General features: G+C 49.5%; 2 protein-coding genes across 7 annotated transcripts in view; one reads left to right on the forward strand and one right to left on the reverse strand.

Moving 5' to 3' along the window:
- Positions 1-453: 453 nt before the first annotated feature.
- On the reverse strand, positions 454-18575 carry AARS2 (alanyl-tRNA synthetase 2, mitochondrial). 3 transcript variants are annotated; one of them, XM_061365965.1, is made up of 22 exons: positions 18329-18575; positions 17427-17615; positions 16645-16790; positions 15675-15869; positions 14991-15135; positions 14406-14551; positions 13998-14079; positions 13362-13400; positions 12535-12646; positions 11859-11986; positions 10872-11019; positions 8908-9077; positions 7798-7911; positions 7269-7409; positions 6499-6636; positions 6001-6110; positions 4766-4874; positions 3052-3174; positions 2525-2635; positions 1644-1727; positions 1385-1495; positions 454-993 (listed from the first exon to the last, which is right to left on the reverse strand). In XM_061365965.1, exons 1-22 carry the CDS (start codon positions 18551-18553, stop codon positions 829-831), a joined length of 2931 nt encoding a protein of 976 aa, XP_061221949.1. In that variant the 5' UTR covers positions 18554-18575; the 3' UTR covers positions 454-828. The 3 variants fall into 3 exon arrangements, with proteins under 3 accessions (XP_061221949.1, XP_061221948.1, XP_061221950.1); XM_061365964.1 differs by having other exon boundaries at positions 13998-14106; XM_061365966.1 differs by having other exon boundaries at positions 13998-14106; positions 17427-17596; positions 18329-18507.
- Positions 18576-18696: 121 nt separating this feature from the next.
- The window catches only part of RNF8 (ring finger protein 8), a 238876-nt gene continuing 237685 nt past the window's right edge, over positions 18697-19887 (forward strand). For 3 of the 4 annotated variants that reach the window (XR_009727318.1, XM_061365972.1, XM_061365971.1), the window contains exon 1: positions 18697-18845. Coding sequence is in view for 2 of the 4 variants with exons in the window: in XM_061365972.1 (XP_061221956.1) it covers positions 18756-18845 (90 nt within the window). In the remaining 2 variants the exon portion in view is untranslated. The remainder of the gene's footprint in view (positions 18846-19887) is intronic. The other variant, XM_061365973.1, reaches the window with a different exon arrangement.

The raw sequence follows: 19887 nt of genomic DNA on the forward strand, positions 1-19887 counted from the left end.
CTGCTGCTCACAGGGTGAAACCTGCTTGTATCACTATCCTGTTGCACTTTTGCCTCAGCTGCAGTTTGTGAACCCTCTTCATTTAGGTCAGTACTGCATGTAAAATAATGGTGCTTTGGCCAGGAGCTCAACATATCACTAACAACGAGCTGAGTTTGCTGGATCTGCTGATGCTTGTGACAACCGTTTAGGAGACCTGCTTACCTCAAGACTAAGGAGCTAACTGCTGCAGGGAGTTCCATGCTGCAACACAGCAATCCCATTCACATAGCTCACCACATTCATGGTGGTTTTTAGGTAGGTGCTGGTAAGGAAGAAGCCAGAAGGCAGTGTGAGAAGGAGTTACAGGGGAGTGTCAAGAAGAAACAAGGGTAAGAACATTCATCCAAAGCAAAGAGGTGGAGGCAGGGACGATTAGAAGGTGCAGCTAACAAGAATCATCAGGGGACTGGACACTCTCTAGCCTTTAATGGCTTTAGGATAACACTGTGCATCTCCCTGTGCTCTCACAGAACATTTGTGTTAGTCTTGTGGCAAGAACCACACTCTTCCAGGAGAAGCAGGATCTGCTGTTGCAACTCATGCTTTCTCAGGCTCAATCCCCATATGCTGATGCTGACAACAGGCAGCATTGTTCTGTCAGTGGGATCAGGAGTGGGGTCTCTGCTGATCCTGGATGGTCAGAAATCAAGTTCTCCAATGCACTGGTTGCAGCAATGCTCAGCGTAGGAGCTGTTAAACCTTTCAGATCAGCAGGACATGTGTTCTGCATCAAGTGTCCACGTAGCTTGCAGCTGGGGTGCATACAGCTGTCCTGCCACCAAAGCATCACAGTTTACTCTGAGCAAACTTCAGTGCAGTAGTGAGGGCTCCCTGCATGCCCTTGGCATTTCCACTGCCCTTAGCAACGATGGGAGAGCCTCCTGCCTTCCCTTCCATCTGTGCACAGACAGCCACAGCCCAGTCAGCAGCAGAGAACACAGGGAGGCAATTCTGGAGAAAAGACACAGAACAAAGTCATTTAGACTGGAGAGCACTCTGCAATCTGGATAAAGCAAGGTAACAACATCCTCTCCTCACCCAGCCTGGGCCCTCCCTAACCTCAGGCAGTCATGACTGTGAGGACAGAAAAGGCTGAACTTATATGTTAATACTGTTTGCCCCTGGGGAATACATGTTTACCCCTGGGCAAACATGGCCTGGAACATCCAGAGATATCTGTGCCCAGCAGAGACTGAAAGCTTATCTGGTCCCAGTACAGTCATCTCACGTCCTCCCACTGTGTGATTACCCTCCAACACTCTGCAGAATCCCAGGAAAAGCCTCAATGGGGACCTGCTGAGTAGCAGGTCCAATCCCCCTTTGTGGGCAGGGTTATGCTTACCTTGGACACCTGACAGGCACAGAGCACCTCACCAGAAGCCTGAGGGCTGAGCAGCAGGACTGATGAGCCAGGAGACTTGTCACACAGCTGGTTCACTACCTTCATGAGGATCTAGGAAAGGCAGCGAACAGAGGGGTCAGGCTACACCAAAGGTAACTGGCATGCAGCAGAAACTGTGCCCAGCAGGTCCCTCTTACTGCATGCAGCACCTGAGGCCAACAAGAATTACCCTTGTAAGAATTACAAGTGGATTACTCACAGAGAGGGAATCAGCTGGGACAGTATCAACGATGACAGGTTGGCTGCAATGTTTTGCTAGCAGGCTTTGTGCCTTCTCTTCAGCCTAGAAGAGGAAACAAACAGCACTTGAGGGGCTACAGGTGACAGAGTAGGCTGGATGGGGATCTATGCATGCAACATATATATAAAGGGAATGGAAGTGCTGCTCTGTGGGATAGAGGGCACATGTATGTCAACACCAAAGTAGGACTGGCAGACTGAAATCTCCACATGGAGACCTGCACAACCCTCCTTCCTCAAAATCAAGCAGATATGAACCCCTGTCAAAAGTGGAACAGACAGTGACCCGTTCGCTCCCCAGCCTCTCTCCTGGACACACACCTTGCCATGTACCTCAGGAGGGCTTCTGTGGCAAGATGCTCCTTATTTAAGATGTTTTTTGCTGAGAACACTAAGTGACCAATAAGCACTTCCAAAGGGCTTTTAATAATGCAATATCCATATGGCTGGGAGAAATGCTTTGTCCCACCCCCACCTTACTGTATAACTTCACAGAGCCCACTGTCAGGGCCATCTCATCTTCTCCATGTATAAACAAGGAGGCAATGCCTATCTGCCCGTTGGTGTTTGCTAAAAGTGCTGGTATGGGGCTCTCCATCCTTACAGGCAGACACACACAGGGATTCTGCAGTGTCAAAAGCCCAGTCAGTCACTCACTGCATTTTAAATTATGATCCTGGTTAATGCCAGTGAAATCAACCTAACACAGGGCTCGTGTTGCACTGTGTGCTATTGTGCCTGCTTTCTAATGGGACCCTAGTGACCAAGTGGTTGTAAAGTGTGACAGACACCAGCTCTGCTATCAGCAGGCTGCAGGTTAGTGTGCTGCTGCCACAGTACCTGCTTCATCTCCAGTTTCTTGACAGCTGTGTTAGCTGTTCGCTGCAGCACTTTAAGGATGGTCTCTAGTTCTTTTCTTTGCCACTGGGGCATTGCAGTCTCAGTCACCACCTGCAAGACAATTTGCTGTGTAAGGACACTAAACTGTACCTAGACACTATTTGCTAGTTCTCTGGGAAGTCAGGCTGGAGCCTGGCCTCTTCACAGACACTCCTACACCCCTACGTGATCAGGCCCAGCAGTCACTGTTGTGTGTAGCTTTCTTTTCAGCTGGGCACCTAAAGCCTCGGAACCCTCTTTCTCTGCTTTACCCTCCCCACTATTGTCTTATCTCACATGCCCTCTGGCAGCGTGTCACCTGCAACAGAGACACCTAGACAATGGCAGAAATTTTTGTGATCAAAGAGGCAATAGCAGATAGCAACTTGCCCTTGCTTATTGACCATGTAAGATCTGAACCTGGCAGGAAAGAAGTCATGTGCCTCAAGCCTGTGCTGGCATCTTTCTGTAAAGAAGTGTATCCTTACTTTGGTCAACTGGCCCACTTCTTTGGAGAGGTTCTGCATCTCAGGAATAGAGGTGCTCCCCTGCTTCATTCGGACAGAGACAGAGTCCACTTCCATAGCCAAGCACTGGCCTACTTCCCGAGCCTGAGAAACGGAAAGAAAGAATGCGTGAAATGCAGCAACAGAAAGAATGAGCAGGATGGAGAAAGTGAGGAGGCAGCAGGGTCATAAGCACTGCAGTGCTCTCAGGATCTAGTGGGAAGACACCTACAGAAGCTTTAGGAACAAATGTCCTAAAAAGACTCTATTCAAAAGTTTCCCTCTAGACTTGCAACTGACACTAGACAGTCAAACCCTGGGGAACAAGCTGTTGTGCATTCATGCTTCCTCAGTATCTCACACCAACTCATCAGGATTTCAATGAGAAAAACTTGGCAGCCCTGTTTACTTCTCAGAGCTCATTTTTCATTATCAAAATTATCATATTTCATTATCAAGAGCAATCTTGAAACTACTGACTAAAGAAACAAAAGAAACACTAAAACTAAAGTGTTTTAAGTGTCATCAGTTGTTCAAGCGTATTTCCTGAGTTCAGCTGATCTTGGTGTTTCTTATTGCCTTCCCCAATACCAGTGCTACAATTAGTAATAACGCTCCTCCTCACACACAAAAAGCCCCTCAAAAACTTAATACAAGCTTTTTTCACCAGTGACAATCCTTATGCTTTGGAGCATTTCCTCCCTTCCAGATTTCTGTGCCCATGATGGTCCTGTGAGACTTTAGACCAGGACAGCAGAGAGTATGTAAGACAAGCTGTGGACAGTGAGAATTGCTGTGTCTAGTTTGGACACATGTCCCTTGTTTCCAATCACTCACTCTCTCTGATTACCCTCCCCTGTCTAACACATGCACTCAGCTTGTCTTGGGGTCTCTCCAGGTCAGCACATCCAGCAAAGCATGCAGATGTGCCCTGCAGCTTTTAATTCCTCTGCACTAAGAAAAGCCTTCCAAGGGACACAGATGCAGAGGGGACAGTCAGTCAAAAAGCAACAGATTTGCAGGGGTGGGCTTTGCCTTTAGTCTTCCCAGTTCCACCGACAGTGAGTCACTCTCCTCTGATTGTAGCCTTAAAGGAAGCAGGCAAACTCGTGGGGCCCCCTGACACTTCCAGATATTTAAAGGACAGTGTGATCTCAGAGACACAACAGCAGGTTTCTCACTTTTTATAGAGACCAGAACCACATTTTGGAAGAAAAAAAGACTGAAGAAAAGAAGCAAAAGCGCTGTATGAATGAGGCCAGAGCCCTGTAATCATGAAGTGCAAATCCAGCTGTGATAGGCAGGAGGTGAAACCAAAGCACAAAGGATCACACCTTTGTGCACCTACCCAGGGACTGAAATTTGTAGTCCAGAGGAGATATGGCTAGGTGATATATATATATATATATCAAACAGCTTCCTGGTATTTTTGTGCCAAGTGCTTATCTTGAAAAAGGGGTCTGAGACACAGAATGAAGGCCAAGGAGACAGGAGACTAGTATGGGGTGGATGGAGGTGAAGAGTGAGGTATGGCAGCACAGCTGAGTTCAGGGGTGAAGAAGGAAGCCACATCAGGTGCAGCAGGGACGCTCCAGCCAAAGCATAGGGAAGATAACTGTCAATGCAGGAACCTACAAAATTGATTCCTTTTGGCATTATCTCAACATGTCAGAAAGCTCAGTTCCCCCTTTCTTACCTGTTTGGCTTGTCTCCCTGTCACTGCAATGATACGGCTAATCCCTTTAACAAGCTGACGCTCATTGATGATAGACAGATCTTCCACAGCTCCTGTTCGTAGAAGGTGCCTGCAAAGTCAGCAGAGAACAGAAAAGAAAACAAGCTGCTCCCTGTGAACAGAAATCAGGAAGCCAGCTTTTCTTTTAGACAAGGCTCAAGTCCAGCAGCCCCTCACCAACCCAAATAGCTTCTATCTCTTCCCACCCCTAAAATCCTGATGGTATCCTGTCATGCAACAGACAGAAAGTTGAGGCTACTCTAGAGGAACCTATGTGCTACCCACTCAGCAGGCTGCTGTCAAATGGAGCATAACAGCCAAGTTCTGCTTTACTTTTCTTTCCTTCAGCAGTAGGATGGATTGGGATTTTTCTCTTCTACTTGGCTACTACTAAATCTTGTAAAAAGTACTTTTTTCCTCCAACTCCACCATCTCTTGTCAGGCCAGCTCACAGAGTGGCCAGTAGACTTCAGTCATAACATATTTGTGCAGACACAGAGCACTGACACCCTCTCCTTTCTTTCTTGGCTCTTCAACACTGGGTATGAAAACAAGTACAGTGTCTTAGATTCTGTTACCACAAGTAATCATTTCAGCTTCACAACAATTGATCATCTCTGCTCCCATGCACTTTCTTGTCCCACTACTCCCACAAGAATGATCTCATGACTAGAAAATTGTTCATCTTCAGCTGTATCTACTCAAAGGCCAATTTGCTCCTGTTTGGGTTTTTTTGTGTGTGTGTCAGCATTGTATTGAGATTAATTAATTCTCCTTTGACTCTCATTACTGCTAAAAGCAGAAGAGGGCAAAGATGATTAATGAAAATAATCAGAGTGGTCTCAAGGTCTGACAACCCTCCCAGATCTTCTGCTGGGTTCCCATCCCTCCTGCAACCCCAAGCTTTGTAATGCTGGTGTAACTGGCCACACACTCCTTTTTCACACTTTGCTGGTGCCTTGTTGCTTCCAGATTGGTTTCAGACTATGAAGCAAGGAAAAATGCTTTGCATTTTCACTGGAATTTTCTCACCCTGGGACTTCCAAGCTTCATAACTAGTGCATCCTGTCCTCACAAGATCTTTCTGGCGAGGAAGCTTAGCTGCACAGGAACAGACGGGAGCTTGCAAGAATGTCTCCACCTCAGCCACCAGTGCCCACAAACATAACTTCTGACTGCAAGCAAAAGTCACTTACGTCCCACAGCAGAGCTCCACAGAGGTCTGCAATGCAGCCTCAGAGTCACGGGTCAGCACACTCTCCACAGGGACCCCCAGGGACACTATCCTCACTGGATCTGGATACCCCTGACAGAGGAGACAGGGATCAGCAGCTAACAACATGGTCCTTCAGGAGCACTTAAACAGTTAACTACTTGCTTCAGGTGTCTGCCTCATTTTTCCCCTGTTTTAGAGTAGGCCCAGAGTCAGGGGAGCATTGCTTTTTCCCCACTACCTATCAGTACAGGGAGAAAGAACAACTGGGTGACACACAATGAGCAGAAAGCCTGTGCATCACCAGCCTCCACAGTTTACAACACAGTGTCCCAAGATCTCATCTCTGTCCTATTTTCCTTCCTGAGTTTTGGTAGTCATTTCCCTTGCAGAAACCCATTGCATCAACATCTCTTGTGACCCAGATGATTGCTGCTGAAGGAGAATGCTCATGAAGATGCATGCTGCCATCCTGTCATACCTCATTCACTGCACGGAGTCCCCGAACTCTTCTTGCCAGTGTGAGGGGGACCTCAGCCATATGCACCACCTCATTTTGTTTGATCACATCCTGGACCACTTGCTCTACTTGCTGCAGCTGCTCCACAGTCACAGGGCCCTGAGGAAGTAAAGCAGACACTTTCAAGGGAAGCCTCCTGCGAAGTACAGAACAAAGGAGGGAGAACTGGGACAGTGCCCTCCAAGGAACAGTTTGGGGACACCATTTCCCCCTGCATCTTATCTTCCCTACTTGTAAAAGGGAATTGAGAGCATCATGACCCTCCCACCAACTCCTCCCATGAGGGATAAGGATTTTTGATACAAGAGAATCAACCAAACTCTTCAAGAGAGATGCTGCAGTGAGTGACAGGTTACCAGGGCTAGTGCTCAGTCTGATCCAACAGCTTTCAGTTCCTGACTGCTCTCACCTGGATGACATCAGGAATGTGCCACAGCCAAGATGGTGAATCTTTCAGACACCTCCTACACCTACTCAAGTAGGTTTCGTGACTGGTTTTGCTAAGTCCTTTCCCTTCTGACCCTCATTAATCTGCTCAGCAAGTCCTGCTCAGAGTCAGGTCAATGCAAAGCAGACCAGTCATGTCCAGAGAACCAAGTTTCCTTGCTCAGATAAACCATGACCTGTCTCTGAAAGAGTGATTATGGCAAGAGGAGAGACACCCCTGGGGAGAGGGCCAGTACTAGGATGTTGGTAGTGCTAAGAACAAGCAAACACAAGTCCAGAGTCACCTTGGTGTCAAAGTCGAAGCGCAGCTGCTCTGCTGTCACATGGGACCCTCGCTGCTCTGTGTGCTCACCCAGGACGTGGCGGAGTGCGAAGTTCAGCACGTGGGTCGCAGTGTGGTTTGTCATGCACGCCAGCCGCCGGGCCTGAGAGCACAGACAGGTTGGCAGGGAGTGCTGGTTCTCCACAGCTCAGGGGAGCAGTGGTGGCAGGAAGACAGGGGAAAGGCTGCACATGAGGGAATGGGAAGAAAAACATTGGGTAGTCCAGCTGTCAGATTAATTTATGTCACAGGGCAGATCTAACTTATTTTGCCAAGGGATCACCTCTGTAAAACAGCAAAGGGTAGGCTGGATACCTCTGGACAGACCAGTGGCTGACAGAAGGTTAGAGTCACTTGTGAGATCTCCTTCCCACTGCATAACATGATGAAGAGCAGTCTCAGGAATACATGGGACAAGGCTCTGATGTGCCCAGGTTACTCAGGATTCTCAAAGTAAGGCTGGGAAAAGGTTAAAAGCAGTGAGTTATCACCTCATCCACAAAGAGCTGCACTTGATCACCAGCACGCAGAGTTTCCACAGCAATGACCTCATGGACCACGTAACCACCACAGAGACGAACTGACTCTACAGGGAAGAGTATGTCCTAAGCAAAAAGACAGAAAGATGAGCTTTAGGACACAGGGAAAATCCAAATAGGTGTCTGCTTGATCTGACTGGGAAACACAAGCCCCACTGATCCCTAAAAGACAGTGACATGGTGGCAAAAGCAGGGAGAAACTTACTGTGAGTGCAACCAGAGAGTCTCAGACCTTCCCTGCATCCAGCTATTCACTGCAGAACATGCTGAGGTTGTCAGCTTGCAGTGGACGGGCAGAAACATCACCAATGCTGATGAATCCTAACAAGAATGCTTGTCCATGAGAAAATGGACAGCAGCTGCCAAGGCACTTGTCTCAGGCAGCCAAGGTGCCATTTCTGCCTCACTGGGCTGGCAACAGAAACTTGATCCCCACTTCAGCTTGAGAAGTGCTGAGCAAGGCACTATCACATTCTGCAAGGCTAAAAAGGTGGCATCAGTGCCCAGGGGTGATTCTCAAGAGCTGGAATGTGGAAGGAAAAAAAGCTGCACCCCACGTAACTTCCCAGGAGAGGGTCAAAGTTTTCCTTCTGGCAAGGCTGAAGGAATATGCTGCAGAAGTAGAGGTCCCCCCTGATGCTTTTTGGAGGGATAAGAGTTTTTGCACAGGGTCTCAGGTGGGGCACTGCTTGCAGTTGTCCAGGACTGGCCAGAGATGTTACTCAGCTCACAGACTCTCTGATCATTGATTGCCTTCTCTCTGCATTGCAACCTCAGCTGACAAGAACACAGTAGACTGAAGGGAGACCCAAGAAGACTTTACAGTCTTCCTCTGCAAGACAGAATTTCAAAGGGCTGACAGAGACAACCAGAGCAGCAGGTGCACCCCTGTGAAGATACTGCTGGTTCTCATTCACCCTACCAACCCTGATGCAAAGCCAAGGGAACTGTCACAAGTCAGCAGCTAGCAGATTAACACAGCAAACCAGCCTATCATTTGGGGTATTCTGCCTGGCCTCAGTACTCACTGCGGCCTTGGGTTCAGGAAGCAAAGGGTCTTACCTGCTGCCCTAACCGTATCATGTAGCCTTTGTCACAGTCCTGCCCGCCCTGCTCTGCATAGAAGTTAGTCCTGTCCAAGATGACACCACAGTGTTGCCCTGCCTCAATCTCCTTCTGGAGAGACTGATCTCTGTACAGCATCAGGACAGTGGCCTGGCATGGGCTGAACTCTGTCAGGAGAAAGAAGATGACAGCAATTAGTGCATACACCCTGTCAGATTGCAGCAGGAAAGGAGGGACCACTTCCCTGTGCCAACCCTGTCAATACCCAATCTATTCTGAAAGCTGGCACTTTCCTTTGCCTTGGTAGAAGTGGAACAGCTGTTGGCAGAAAGCACAAAGGAGCTGTTGTTTGAAACTACATCAGCCTCCACTTAGTGACAGACCTGCTAAGTAGCAGGTGAGCTGGCAGGGACACCCAATCTAGCGCTACATGAGCCTGATAGAACAAGAGGTGGCACACACACATCTGCAGCTCTCTACACTGCAAGCTTGTTACACCTGCCTGCCTTCTACGAAGGGATGACAGACTTGGTGGACAAGAGATAACAGCGATGTTGCCTTCCTTGATGCAGCAAACTTCTAACATGCTCTTCTGAAGGCTCCTTGAAGCCAAATTTAGGCAATATGGGCTGGGTGGGTAGACCATAAGGTGGGTACTGGCTGGGCGGATGACCCCACACAGAATTGCTTAGTAGTTCAATATTCCTTTACTAGTAAAGCTACTTGGTGGCTGGTATTTGGGCATATACCATTTGAGACTGTTCTCTAATGACTACACACTACAAGATGGGATGTACCCATATCCTGCTTCTGTACGGCAATGAACTGCTGGGGACTGGTTGACACACTGAAGAGCAGGGATGCTTTCACCACAGCAGGCCAAAGAAATGCACTGACAGAAACCTTGGGGGCCTCAGGAGCAAGCTGAATGTAAGTCAGCAGGGTGCCCCTGCAGCAAGGAATACTGCCTGCCTGCTGGGCTGTACGAATGCAAACACAGCCAGCAGGTCAAAGAAAGTGGTTATTCACCCCTCTTTAGCATTTGTGAGACTACATCTAGAGTGCAGGAAATTCCGGTTGTAAAGAAACAGACTTTTTCACACTGAGTGATAAAGAACAGGGAACAGAGATCTCTGTCATTAAAGACACTGAAAACATAAATAGAAAAGGCTCTGAGCAACTTGAGCTGACTGTGTAGCTGACGTTCCTTAGATCAAGATATCCAGAGATCCCCTCCAACCTGAATTATTCCACAATTCAGAGACTGAGGAGGTGAGACAGCTCTAGCTTGGAGATTTCAGCCAATGTCACTGCCGGGCTTTTTTCCTCCATTATGCTCTTGCATGGATATATAGTTTGATTTGCCTCACTTTCTGCTTAGTGTGGTTGCCACCGGCACCCTGGGTGTGAAGGAGCTGGCTGTACTCAGCTATCTCTAATTGTTTGTGACAGCCACACCACCGCTTGCTCTCTGTGGTTTAGCTTTATGCTTTCCCTAGAGCACTAGCTACCTCAGCTACCTCAATGATAAAAAGCCTGCACTGGCATCTAGTGGTCTGCCAAAGAAACCGTAAGTGCGAGGCTTTAAACTGCTACCTAAACCCTTTGCATAATTCTTCATTCTTCCTAGCACTCACACCCAGAAGCCTAATTGCTGGGGACAGAGCCATGGCTAGAAGAAATCAACAGTCTCTTTTTCATCACTGCACAGTAATACCAGACCACAGCTCACAGCCTTGTCACTAGCTCTTGTCACTGGGGACACACCAGCAGCAATAAGCAAAGCACCTACTTTGGGATGAGGTACAGGGGCAGGGAAAAGATGTGCCAGCAAGGTGGACAGGTTTGAATCACAAAGTGCATGCTCTGCACGCATGAGGTTAGGCAGTAAAAGTAGTCTTGCGAGTGATTCTAGTGCCCTCAGGCAGAACTTGCCTTACAGACAGGACCTGGCCACTTACCATACTGCCCGTGCAGCCCAAGTGTGTAGGAGTACTTTGGAGAGTCATCAGTAGCAGGCACGTTGTTGCTCTGCAGCTGAGCCAGTGAGTGCACGTCAAGGTGTGTGTTGTCTTCCACCTGTCCTGCCTGTGGGCCACGAGCCTTCCGCTATGGCAGAGAACCATAGAATCAACTAACTTGGAAAAGACCTCTAAAGTCATCAAATCCAACCATTACCCCAGGACTGCCAAGACCAGAAATAAAGCGTAACACTGAGGGGTATGAGCAAATGATGGGAGATACCTGGGAGCACTCAAACTGATAACTGGAGCTATAAGGCTAGGAACAACTTCTTTACCTTCCTGGAAAAGGCTTGTTTAGATCGAAGCTGATGGAGCCTACTGCTAAACCAACCCCATTCCTTCAAATCCCACAAGCACTCAATACCACCCTGTGCTAGTCTTGAGGCAGGCCACAAGCAACAGCTAACACAATCCTCCTGCCACAGCTTGCTGTGTAGTTGTGCAACATCTAGACCATTAAAGCTCAGAAGAGCAAGACCTTGAACCAATAACTACATGGGGGTGTGTGTGTGTGCGTGGTGGGCAGTGCAAGTCTTCCAGCACTAGAGACCAAGGACATTTTGTAAACACTTCATAAATCATTTATTGTTTGGGCTGTCTAAGCTGGCTCTGCTCTGGGTGAGGAGTTGGACTAAATGACTGACAGGACACTCCTGAACTATATAATGCTATGATAACCTTCACTCCAGCAACAGTCAGCATCAGAAACCGCTTCTACTGATCTTAAGAGAATCACCAGCCAACACCAAAAGCAAAGGCATTGCGGCCCCACTGAGGTCTCAGACCTACTTCCCCTTCAGGGAAAAGGCACATGGCCCTGTGGTGCCTTCAAAGAGCCTCAGCAATGACAGGAATTCTGCATCTGTGCTCACTGGGGAGAGGGAAGGCTCTGAATTATTTTGACAGAGTGAGTCTCCCTCTTACCTTTGCATCTTCCAGAGCAAGTTCATTAAAAGCAGCTGAATCCAAACTGATTCCCTTTTCTTCAAGCATCAAGTCAATCAGATCCAGAGGAAATCCCAGATTCCCATAAAGAGACCAGGCTACTTCAGCTGTAAGACAAAAGAAGGACATGAATTCTGTGTAAACACAGAAAGCAAAGGTATCTCAAGATTTGCTTTGATGGGACCAGTCTAATGTGTGCCTTGGTAACTGTATTCATATAAGAACTGTATTCATATGTGTTGTGTTCAACCAGTAAGGGGGAAGAAAAGCCATGCAGTTGTTCTTGCATGAGACTGAGTATTCACGATGCCCCACAGCCCTATTCCTGCTAAAATTCAGTGCAGCACATCTAGACAGGCAGCTGTGCTGGTTGGGTCCCCAGTTCCTTCTTTCAGCTGTGACTTGTAAGGACCTAGTTAATTGGTCAGTAAAGCAGCAAGGGAATGTTTCTAATTTGCCTGGTGCCTAGTTTGTTGTGAGAACAAAGTGCCAGGAAACAACTGCAGTCTGGAGAAAGGAGCAACATCTGCTCCTCTGCCAGGGCTACTGAAAACAAGTGGGAGACGCAGATGTCCACCAGTTTTGACTGCAATGCTTTGCGAGGGCTTGGATCAAACCATCTTTAAGTTCAGCTTGTCACAGCAAAGAGACTCACCTGGGAAGTTTGTGGAGGGCTCCATCTGTTGCACTGTCCGCTCAATGATGCGCCTCCCACGCTCAAGGGAGGACAGAAAAGCAGCCTCGTTCTCATTGATGATATCCATGATCTGCTCAAGGATCATAAGAAGGGTTAGCCACAACACCCTGGGGAGCTTCCCAGCTCAGCTCAGCCCTGCTACAGTCAGTTCAAAGCAAATCAAGCAGGTGTCTAACACAGTGTCTGCTTGAACTAGCCTTTTTGTTCTCTAGTGTCCATCACAACATCGCTTTGATGCATTACTGAACAGTGCCAAAGTCATTGGGGCTCCTATCACTGCTCCTGTCAAGGAAATACTGAGCATCTGCCTGGGGAAGGTTTTAGGCTGACAAATGCTCCCTGTCAGACATTCATGTCTGTGACCCAATTAAAACTGCATGGCTGGAACAGCCAGCAAAATTGCTCATCACAGTTGCTGTCAGCAGAAGCAAGCCAGGAATAGTCTGAAATCACCAATCCACTTTGGACAAAGAGTACCCAGGCTAGGACAGGCTGTACGTGCACTCAACAAAAGTAGCTTTTTTAGAGCAACAGCTGCATCATACCAGGACAAGCAGTCCCTGGTAAGGATCTAGTAGAGCTCCCGCAGCAAAATCTGCCACAGATACCTCTCATACCCATGTGTTCTCAGCATGTCTCAACCCACCATGAGAACATGGTTACAGAGGAGTCTATACAAACTCTTTCACCTAAGTCCCAAGGAAGGGCTGGCTTTGCCCGACAGCAGTGCCTCACAAAGATAATGAGAGATGGGGTTTCTCTCCAGGAGATTCCATATCACTTACCTGGTCTGTATTCTTTGTCAGCTCTGGATAAGCATCTCCCTGTGGAGTGAGCTTCAGTTAGTGATAACATCCTCAGCATCTTCCTCAGGGGATCTAGCAGTGTGCTAAAAGCATTACAGAGGCTTCTCAAGGATGTGAGTGTGAAGGGAGTCCTAGCACACAGCTCCAGGGCCAGCAGCACATGGGAAGAATCACACTTAGGACTTTCAGCTGCTGTCTCTTGGCTCTCTCCCTATGACCTGCCTCTGCTAGCCTCTGCACAGCATCTCTTGGCAAACACATCCATTCACCATAAGAAGAAAGCATCATCTTTTAGGATACTGTTAGTACTCACAGGGACCAATTTCAGATGGTTTAAACAAGATGTAACAGCTTGGAAGCCACTGCATTTAAGGAACAGTGTGTGCTTGCATACACTTACACACCTACTTGTGCTGACAGTCAAACAAGGGCCCCTCCCATCACAAATGATCAAGAGACGAGATTTTTACTGCTGTGATGCACAGCACCAGATATACCCTCTTGGAGCTTCAAGGTTCACACCTAAGATTGTCTCCTGACAACATACAGTAAAGGGACATGGGGCGGAACAGGCCATGTAGGATACTCTTCTCCCCAGCAGCAGTTTTTACTCACGAGAACTTCCACTACAGTAGGCACCAGGGAGGCCAGGAGCCCAGGTGGAGCATGAAGGACTTCAGAGCAAAAGCGGACAGCCCTACGCAGGATCCGACGCAGCACCAGTCTGAAAACGGGGCAGGATTTGCTGGACAGCCATGTAAGCATCCCTGCCCAGCTCCCACATCCAGCATGCTATAGCTCCTCTGGCCTCATCTACTGCCACAGGCCAGCTGCTCCAGGCACTCTACACCCACCCAAGAATGAGCCTGCATATCAAAACCTCTCCCAGGGTCTCACCTTCCTGCCTCCCCAGAGCTCATGCACTCCCTATATTGGGTCCACATCACAACCTTTCCCCTGGCTGTCCATATTCCTTTCTAGAGCTAACTCACTAGACCCAGTGCCATTTCCTTATGTTCTTACTCTGCTCCAGAGAAGCCGGGGTAGATGCCATCAGTGATGCACACGCACAAGGTGCGCACGTGATCTGCCACCACACGGTAAGCCATATTCACACGGCCAACATCAGCATCCCCAACCAGACCTTGGTATCTAGGTCCCCTACAGCCCTAAAAAAAACCCAGTAAGGAGACAGATCAGCAGAAATTAATGGCAGCAGAAATAAAAGTTTCAATACATGAGGCAGACAGCTACATTTGACATCATGCTCCTCAACTACCTCTGAACCATGTGCATTTAAGGTGCTCTCATTAAATTCTTTCAGAGCATTACAGACCAAGACTTCCAGGTCAGCCAATGCCGTGGCACTGAGGAATTTAAGAAACTGCAGGAAAAATGCATCAGCACTGCTAATAAGCTAGCACATTTCCAGCCTGGAATTCTCCCCAGTTTCCCCAGAATGCTGCTCTGGACCCGGCTGGACGTACTTCCTTTCTCAAACTACTACACAGTGACATATGTAGAGAAGGCTGTGCCATGGCACCAGGCAAGAAGTCTGCATTCAAGCAGCTCCTGCTTAGCTTTGACTCTAATCAGAAGCACTGTTACCTTGTGAATGGCATCCAAGATGGGAGTGAAGAGATCTGTATCGTAGTTGGAGCGTTTGTTCTGCAGAACTGTCACCAGCCTTTCCAGGCCCATTCCTGTATCCACGTGATGCTGAGGCAAGGGAAGCAGATTCCCCTCCACCTCTCTGTCAGCCAGCCGGGGAAAAAAAAATGCAAAAGAAAAGCAAGGGTCAATTCAGGAGCGAAGAAAAGGAGCAGGTGAATCACAGAAAATGGGAGAGTGATGGGGGACAGAAACAGCAGGTGACCCAGCAAAAGGAAGTTCAGGAGCAAGACTTAACAGCAGCCTGCCTTGTCAGGCACTGTCAGACAGCCAGGATCTGAACATCAGATAGTCACGACAGACAGCAACATAGGGAAAAAGGCCTTCTAGACAGCAGCCAAAGGCTGCTTCTGCATTTGCAGGTGTCTCCAGGCTGCTGGAGACCTCAAGAGACCTCTGGGATGCAGCAATGAAGGAAAATAAGCAACTGAGGTTGAAGACAGACAGGACAAATAAAACAAAGGGGATCAAAAACCACACTGGACACATATCCAGAGCTTCCCTTCTTGCTCCTGTACTGTAACCTCCTAGAAAGCAGCAAGATGTCTGAGAATACAGACATACAATTTTGGAGTCAGACAAGGGGGAAAGACTCTGGAGTTCAGACTAGATGCCTGGTACCTGTTGTACTGCATGAAGACCAGGTTCCAGATCTCCACTACATCAGGGTTGCCCTGGTTCACCAGTGCTGCAGCATTTCTGCCACCACCCACGTGGTCATAGTGGATCTCTGTGCAGGGACCACAGGGACCTGCGTCCCCCATCTCCCAGAAGTTGTCCTTCAATGGAAAAGGAAGCACACGGCTGGCAGGCACCCTGGAAAGGCAAACAACATGTGGGGCACGCACACAAAGCACACAGTAGCCTAGATCATAAAGAAAGTTGGAAGGGAGAAATCCTTCGTGACTACTACAAACTCAATGACCAAACACATTAGGATTCCTTTGCTTCTGTTCACACAGAATTATTCTCCTTAGCAGGAAGAAGCTGGACCAAACCAGACAGGATCATATTCACTGCTCAGAATGGATGGCAAACATAGTCTGGCTCCTGCTGACAGAGACAGGTTCTCCACTAATGAGCTGCCTTCCTCCTTGGAGTGAATACCAGCACAGCTAAAGCCTGATCACAGCGGACAAGGTGAACACCACCAGCAGCACAGAGCTAGCTGTCTTGGGCTCAAAACCCACATACAGCCCGGGACAAGATCCCAAAGCAGAGCAGCACTCTCTGCAATGGCTTCACACTGAAGCAGCCATTGCTACCTTTCAGAGAATACGCTTCCTGCAGCTCATGACAGAGAAGAATCAAAGGATCAGAGATCCTTCACACACTTCATCCAGGCCAGCCACACTCGGGTACACATCTCCCCAGACTGATGACATCTGTAAACCAGCTTAAAGGTCAAGTGCCCCAGAGCACCCAGAGCCCAGCTGACTTTTAACAGCTCAAACAAAACAGAAACAAAACGAGTTTAAAACACAACTTTTGCCCCCTACATCTTATTCACGTCAACTAAAGAGCAAATGGGGGACTAGAGAGACCAAAGTGTCAGACCTACTGCTCAGAACCTCTTCTCTAACAAGCTTACCCCAGGCGAAGCCATATGTCCCTGCACTCATCATCTGCACTCAGCCCCAGCGAGGAGTCTCCACCAAAATAGGTGACGTAGAGACGATCTCTGGGGATCCCGTAGACCTCTGTCAAGAGCTCCCAGGCCATGCTACATGCCTCCTCCTGAGCAGGCAGGGAACACAAATGAAGCACAGTAATCCAGGACGCAGAACGATGCAGAAAGGCTCTTTAGAATGAGAGTCAAGGACCAAAGAAGTTAAATTTCTGCTGCTCTCTCCCTTCTCAATTTTAAGGCATATTGCAAAGAGCAGAATGAGGGTCAGGCAAGTGAGACAGCTCACTGCTGCCTGTGTGAAACTGACATCACTACATAGTTGGGAGACCTTCAGGATCACAGCACTATCTACAACCATGTACTTACTAGCAGAGTTACTCCCCCCCAAAAAAAATAGCACCTTTTATCATTCTCCCCTTTTCAAACTTTGTAGTAAGAAGCACCAAATGAACTGGTAATCTTTTTGCAACATACTGAATGGTCAACATTGGCATTCACATAGAGAACTGTGGTTTGTATGTGCTGTTCACAGCTTTGACAGGCTGAGTTCTTCCAGAGCCTGCAGGGCACATTTAGTGGTTCAGAACCCCAGCTGACTACCTGTACTCCAGGCCACAGAGCCACCAAGACATAATCTGGAGCTTACCAAAATGCTTTCTGCACAGTCTTACGTCACTACAGCACAGCTCTGAAAGAAAGGCTGTCTTTCCTCCCCCCCAGAAGGCTCGCTCCTATTTCCTCACCTTGAAGTAATCCCCAAAGGACCAGTTCCCCAGCATCTCAAAGAACGTGTGATGGTAAGTGTCGCGGCCCACGTCCTCCAAGTCATTGTGCTTCCCTCCCGCTCGCACACACTTCTGGCTGTTCACCACCCGCCGGTGCTGCGCCAGCTCACTCCGGGGGTGCACCGTGCCTAGGAAGATGGGCTTGAACTGGAAATCAGGGCAGAGAAACATCTGCTGTTGCTGGACACCACTGGCACTGGGGGCTGTGCCTTCCCAGCCAGAGGTGAATGGGAGGGCAGCGGTGTGATAACCCATGTGGGAGCCTGCTCTGCCACAGTTCTACGGCCCTCCCTACAAGTGAGATGTTGAGTTGCTGGAACGGGTCCAGAGAAGGGCAATGAAGCTGGTGAAAGGTCTGGAGAATAGGTCTGATGACTAACAGCTTTGAGAACTGGGGCTGTTTAGTCTGGAGACGGCTCAGGAGGGACCTTATCACTCTCTACATCTAACAGAAAGGAGAGTGTAGGGAGGTCAGGATTGATCTCTTCTCCAAAGTAACAAGCACCAGGACAAGAGGAAATGGCCTCAAGCTGTGCCAAAGAAAGGTTAGATTGGATATTAGGAAAAAATTCTTCACAGAGAGGGTGCTCAGGCATTGGTGTTGGCTGCCCAGGGAAGTGGTGGCATCACCATCCCTTGAAGTGTTCACAAACCATGTAGATGAGGCCCTCAGTGACATGGCTTAGTGGTGGCCTTGCCAGTCCTGGGGTAAAGGTTGGATATGATGATCTTAGAGGTCTTTTCCAACCTGGTTGATTCTATGATTCTACCCCGAGACGCGCCGCGCTCCTCGGGAGCCAGCGGAAGGACCTGCGTGGGGCCGGAGCCCCGGGGCGGACGGAGGGAACGGGGGGTAGCACCTGGTTCATGCCCGCGTTGACGAACAGGAGGCCCGGGTCGCCGCGGGGCCGCACGGGAGCTGAGGGCAGGCGGCGGTGGCCGTGGCGGTCCTGGAAGAAGCGGAGGAAGGCGGCGCGGACGTGCCCGGCCGGCGGGCCATCGGCTGCCCCGCGGCGGGGGCTGCAGCACCAGCACCACGGCACCGCCAGCAGCACCCTCCGCCGCAGCCGGGCAGCCGCCGCCATGGTAGCGGAAGGCGGCGCTGCGAGGTCCGGAAAGGGCGGTGGCGGAGGGGCCGCCGGGATAGCAGAGGAGCACCACGGGCGCAGCACGGGAGTCACCGCCTCGCAGGGTGCGTGCGCAGCCGTTGCTGGCTGTTGGGGTTCAATTAGCTAGCGAGAGCGCCGCCGCAGCAGCGATTGATCCCGCCTGTTCCGGCGGGCGGCCATGGCGATGCGGGGGCCCTCTCGCTTGGCATGGTGCCTGCGCCGGGTCGGGGCCAGCGGTGACTGGCTGCTGTTGGAGGCTGGCACGCAGGTGAGCCGGGCCGCGACACGGGGGCGGGGTCCGGGTCCGGGTCCGGGTCCGTTACCGGCGCCGCTTGTCCTGAGTCCTGCTGCGGCCAGGGGAGTGCCCCCCGGGGTGGCGGGAGGCAGCGGCCAGAATAGGCGCGTTTCAGCGCAGGTAATGTGCGAGGGAGCGGAGGGCGGGTGTTCGGGTCTGGCTTGCAAAGCTAGGGACTGTTAGAGCCTTTGAACGCCGTCTCGTATTTGATTGGGAGCCGAGTGTGTGACAGTAAGGGGTGGGGGGTGCTTAGCCTAATTAACAAGTTGATCATAGAACTGCTTGGGCTGAATTGTCCCTTAAGATCGTACAGTTCCAACTGCCTTGCCACGGGCAGGGACACCTTCCACTTGACCAGGTTGCTCCAAGCCCCATCCCAGCCTGGCCTTGAACACTGCCAGGGATAGGGCAGCCACAGCTTCTCTGGGCAACCTGTGCCAGGGCCTCACCTTCTTATAGCAAAGAATTTCTTCCTAATGTCTAACCTGAAATTCCCCTGTTTAAATTTAAACCCATTGCCACTTGCCCTGTTGCTACAGTCCCTGATGAAGTGTCCCTTTCCGGCATCCTTGTAGTCCCCATCAGATACTGGAAGCTGCTATGAGTCCTCTGTGTAGCTTCTCTTCAGGCTGCACAGCCCTAATTTTGTCTTCGTGTGGGAGGTGCTCCAGTGCCCTTATCATCCTTGTGGCCCTTCTGTGGATTTGCTTTGAAAAGGTTAACAGTACATAACATATTTGAGTTTTGTGACTTAAGGTATTGAGGTGTATATTTTAAGTCTGTTTCAGTTACTTTTCAGTATGGTCCAGGAATGACCCCTTTTTAGTGATCTGTTTGTTAATTGAAAAGCCTGCATGGGCCTTTATCCTGTTTCCCTTACACCCAGCAGGCCAAGCCCTATCCTGTGGGCTGTAAGAGGGTTCCTGCTCTAGTGGTGGAAGTGGTATGGAATTCAGGTAGTTGGGTGTCCTGAGTTAGTGCTGCTCCTAATTCCTTTTATGCATTACAAAAGGTA

Source organism: Neopsephotus bourkii, unplaced genomic scaffold, assembly GCF_033783945.1.
Source record: "Neopsephotus bourkii isolate Nb327-2 ecotype Australia unplaced genomic scaffold, CSIRO-AGI_Nbou_v1 NB_1292, whole genome shotgun sequence".
NCBI classification, from domain to species: Eukaryota; Metazoa; Chordata; class Aves; order Psittaciformes; family Psittacidae; genus Neopsephotus; species Neopsephotus bourkii.

What these genes read in the sequence shown, in the direction of transcription:
- AARS2 (XM_061365964.1), bottom strand. Translation starts at nt 18,553, where the DNA reads ATGGCGGCGGCTGCCCGGCTGCGGCGGAGGGTGCTGCTGGCGGTGCCG. An exon ending in TTGCTCTGGAAGATGCAAAG is followed by an intron (nt 11,020 to 11,858) that starts GTAAGAGGGAGA and finishes TCTCTGCCATAG; the next exon opens with CGGAAGGCTCGTGGCCCACA. An exon ending in GACTCCGTGCAGTGAATGAG is followed by an intron (nt 6,111 to 6,498) that starts GTATGACAGGAT and finishes CTCCTCTGTCAG; the next exon opens with GGGTATCCAGATCCAGTGAG.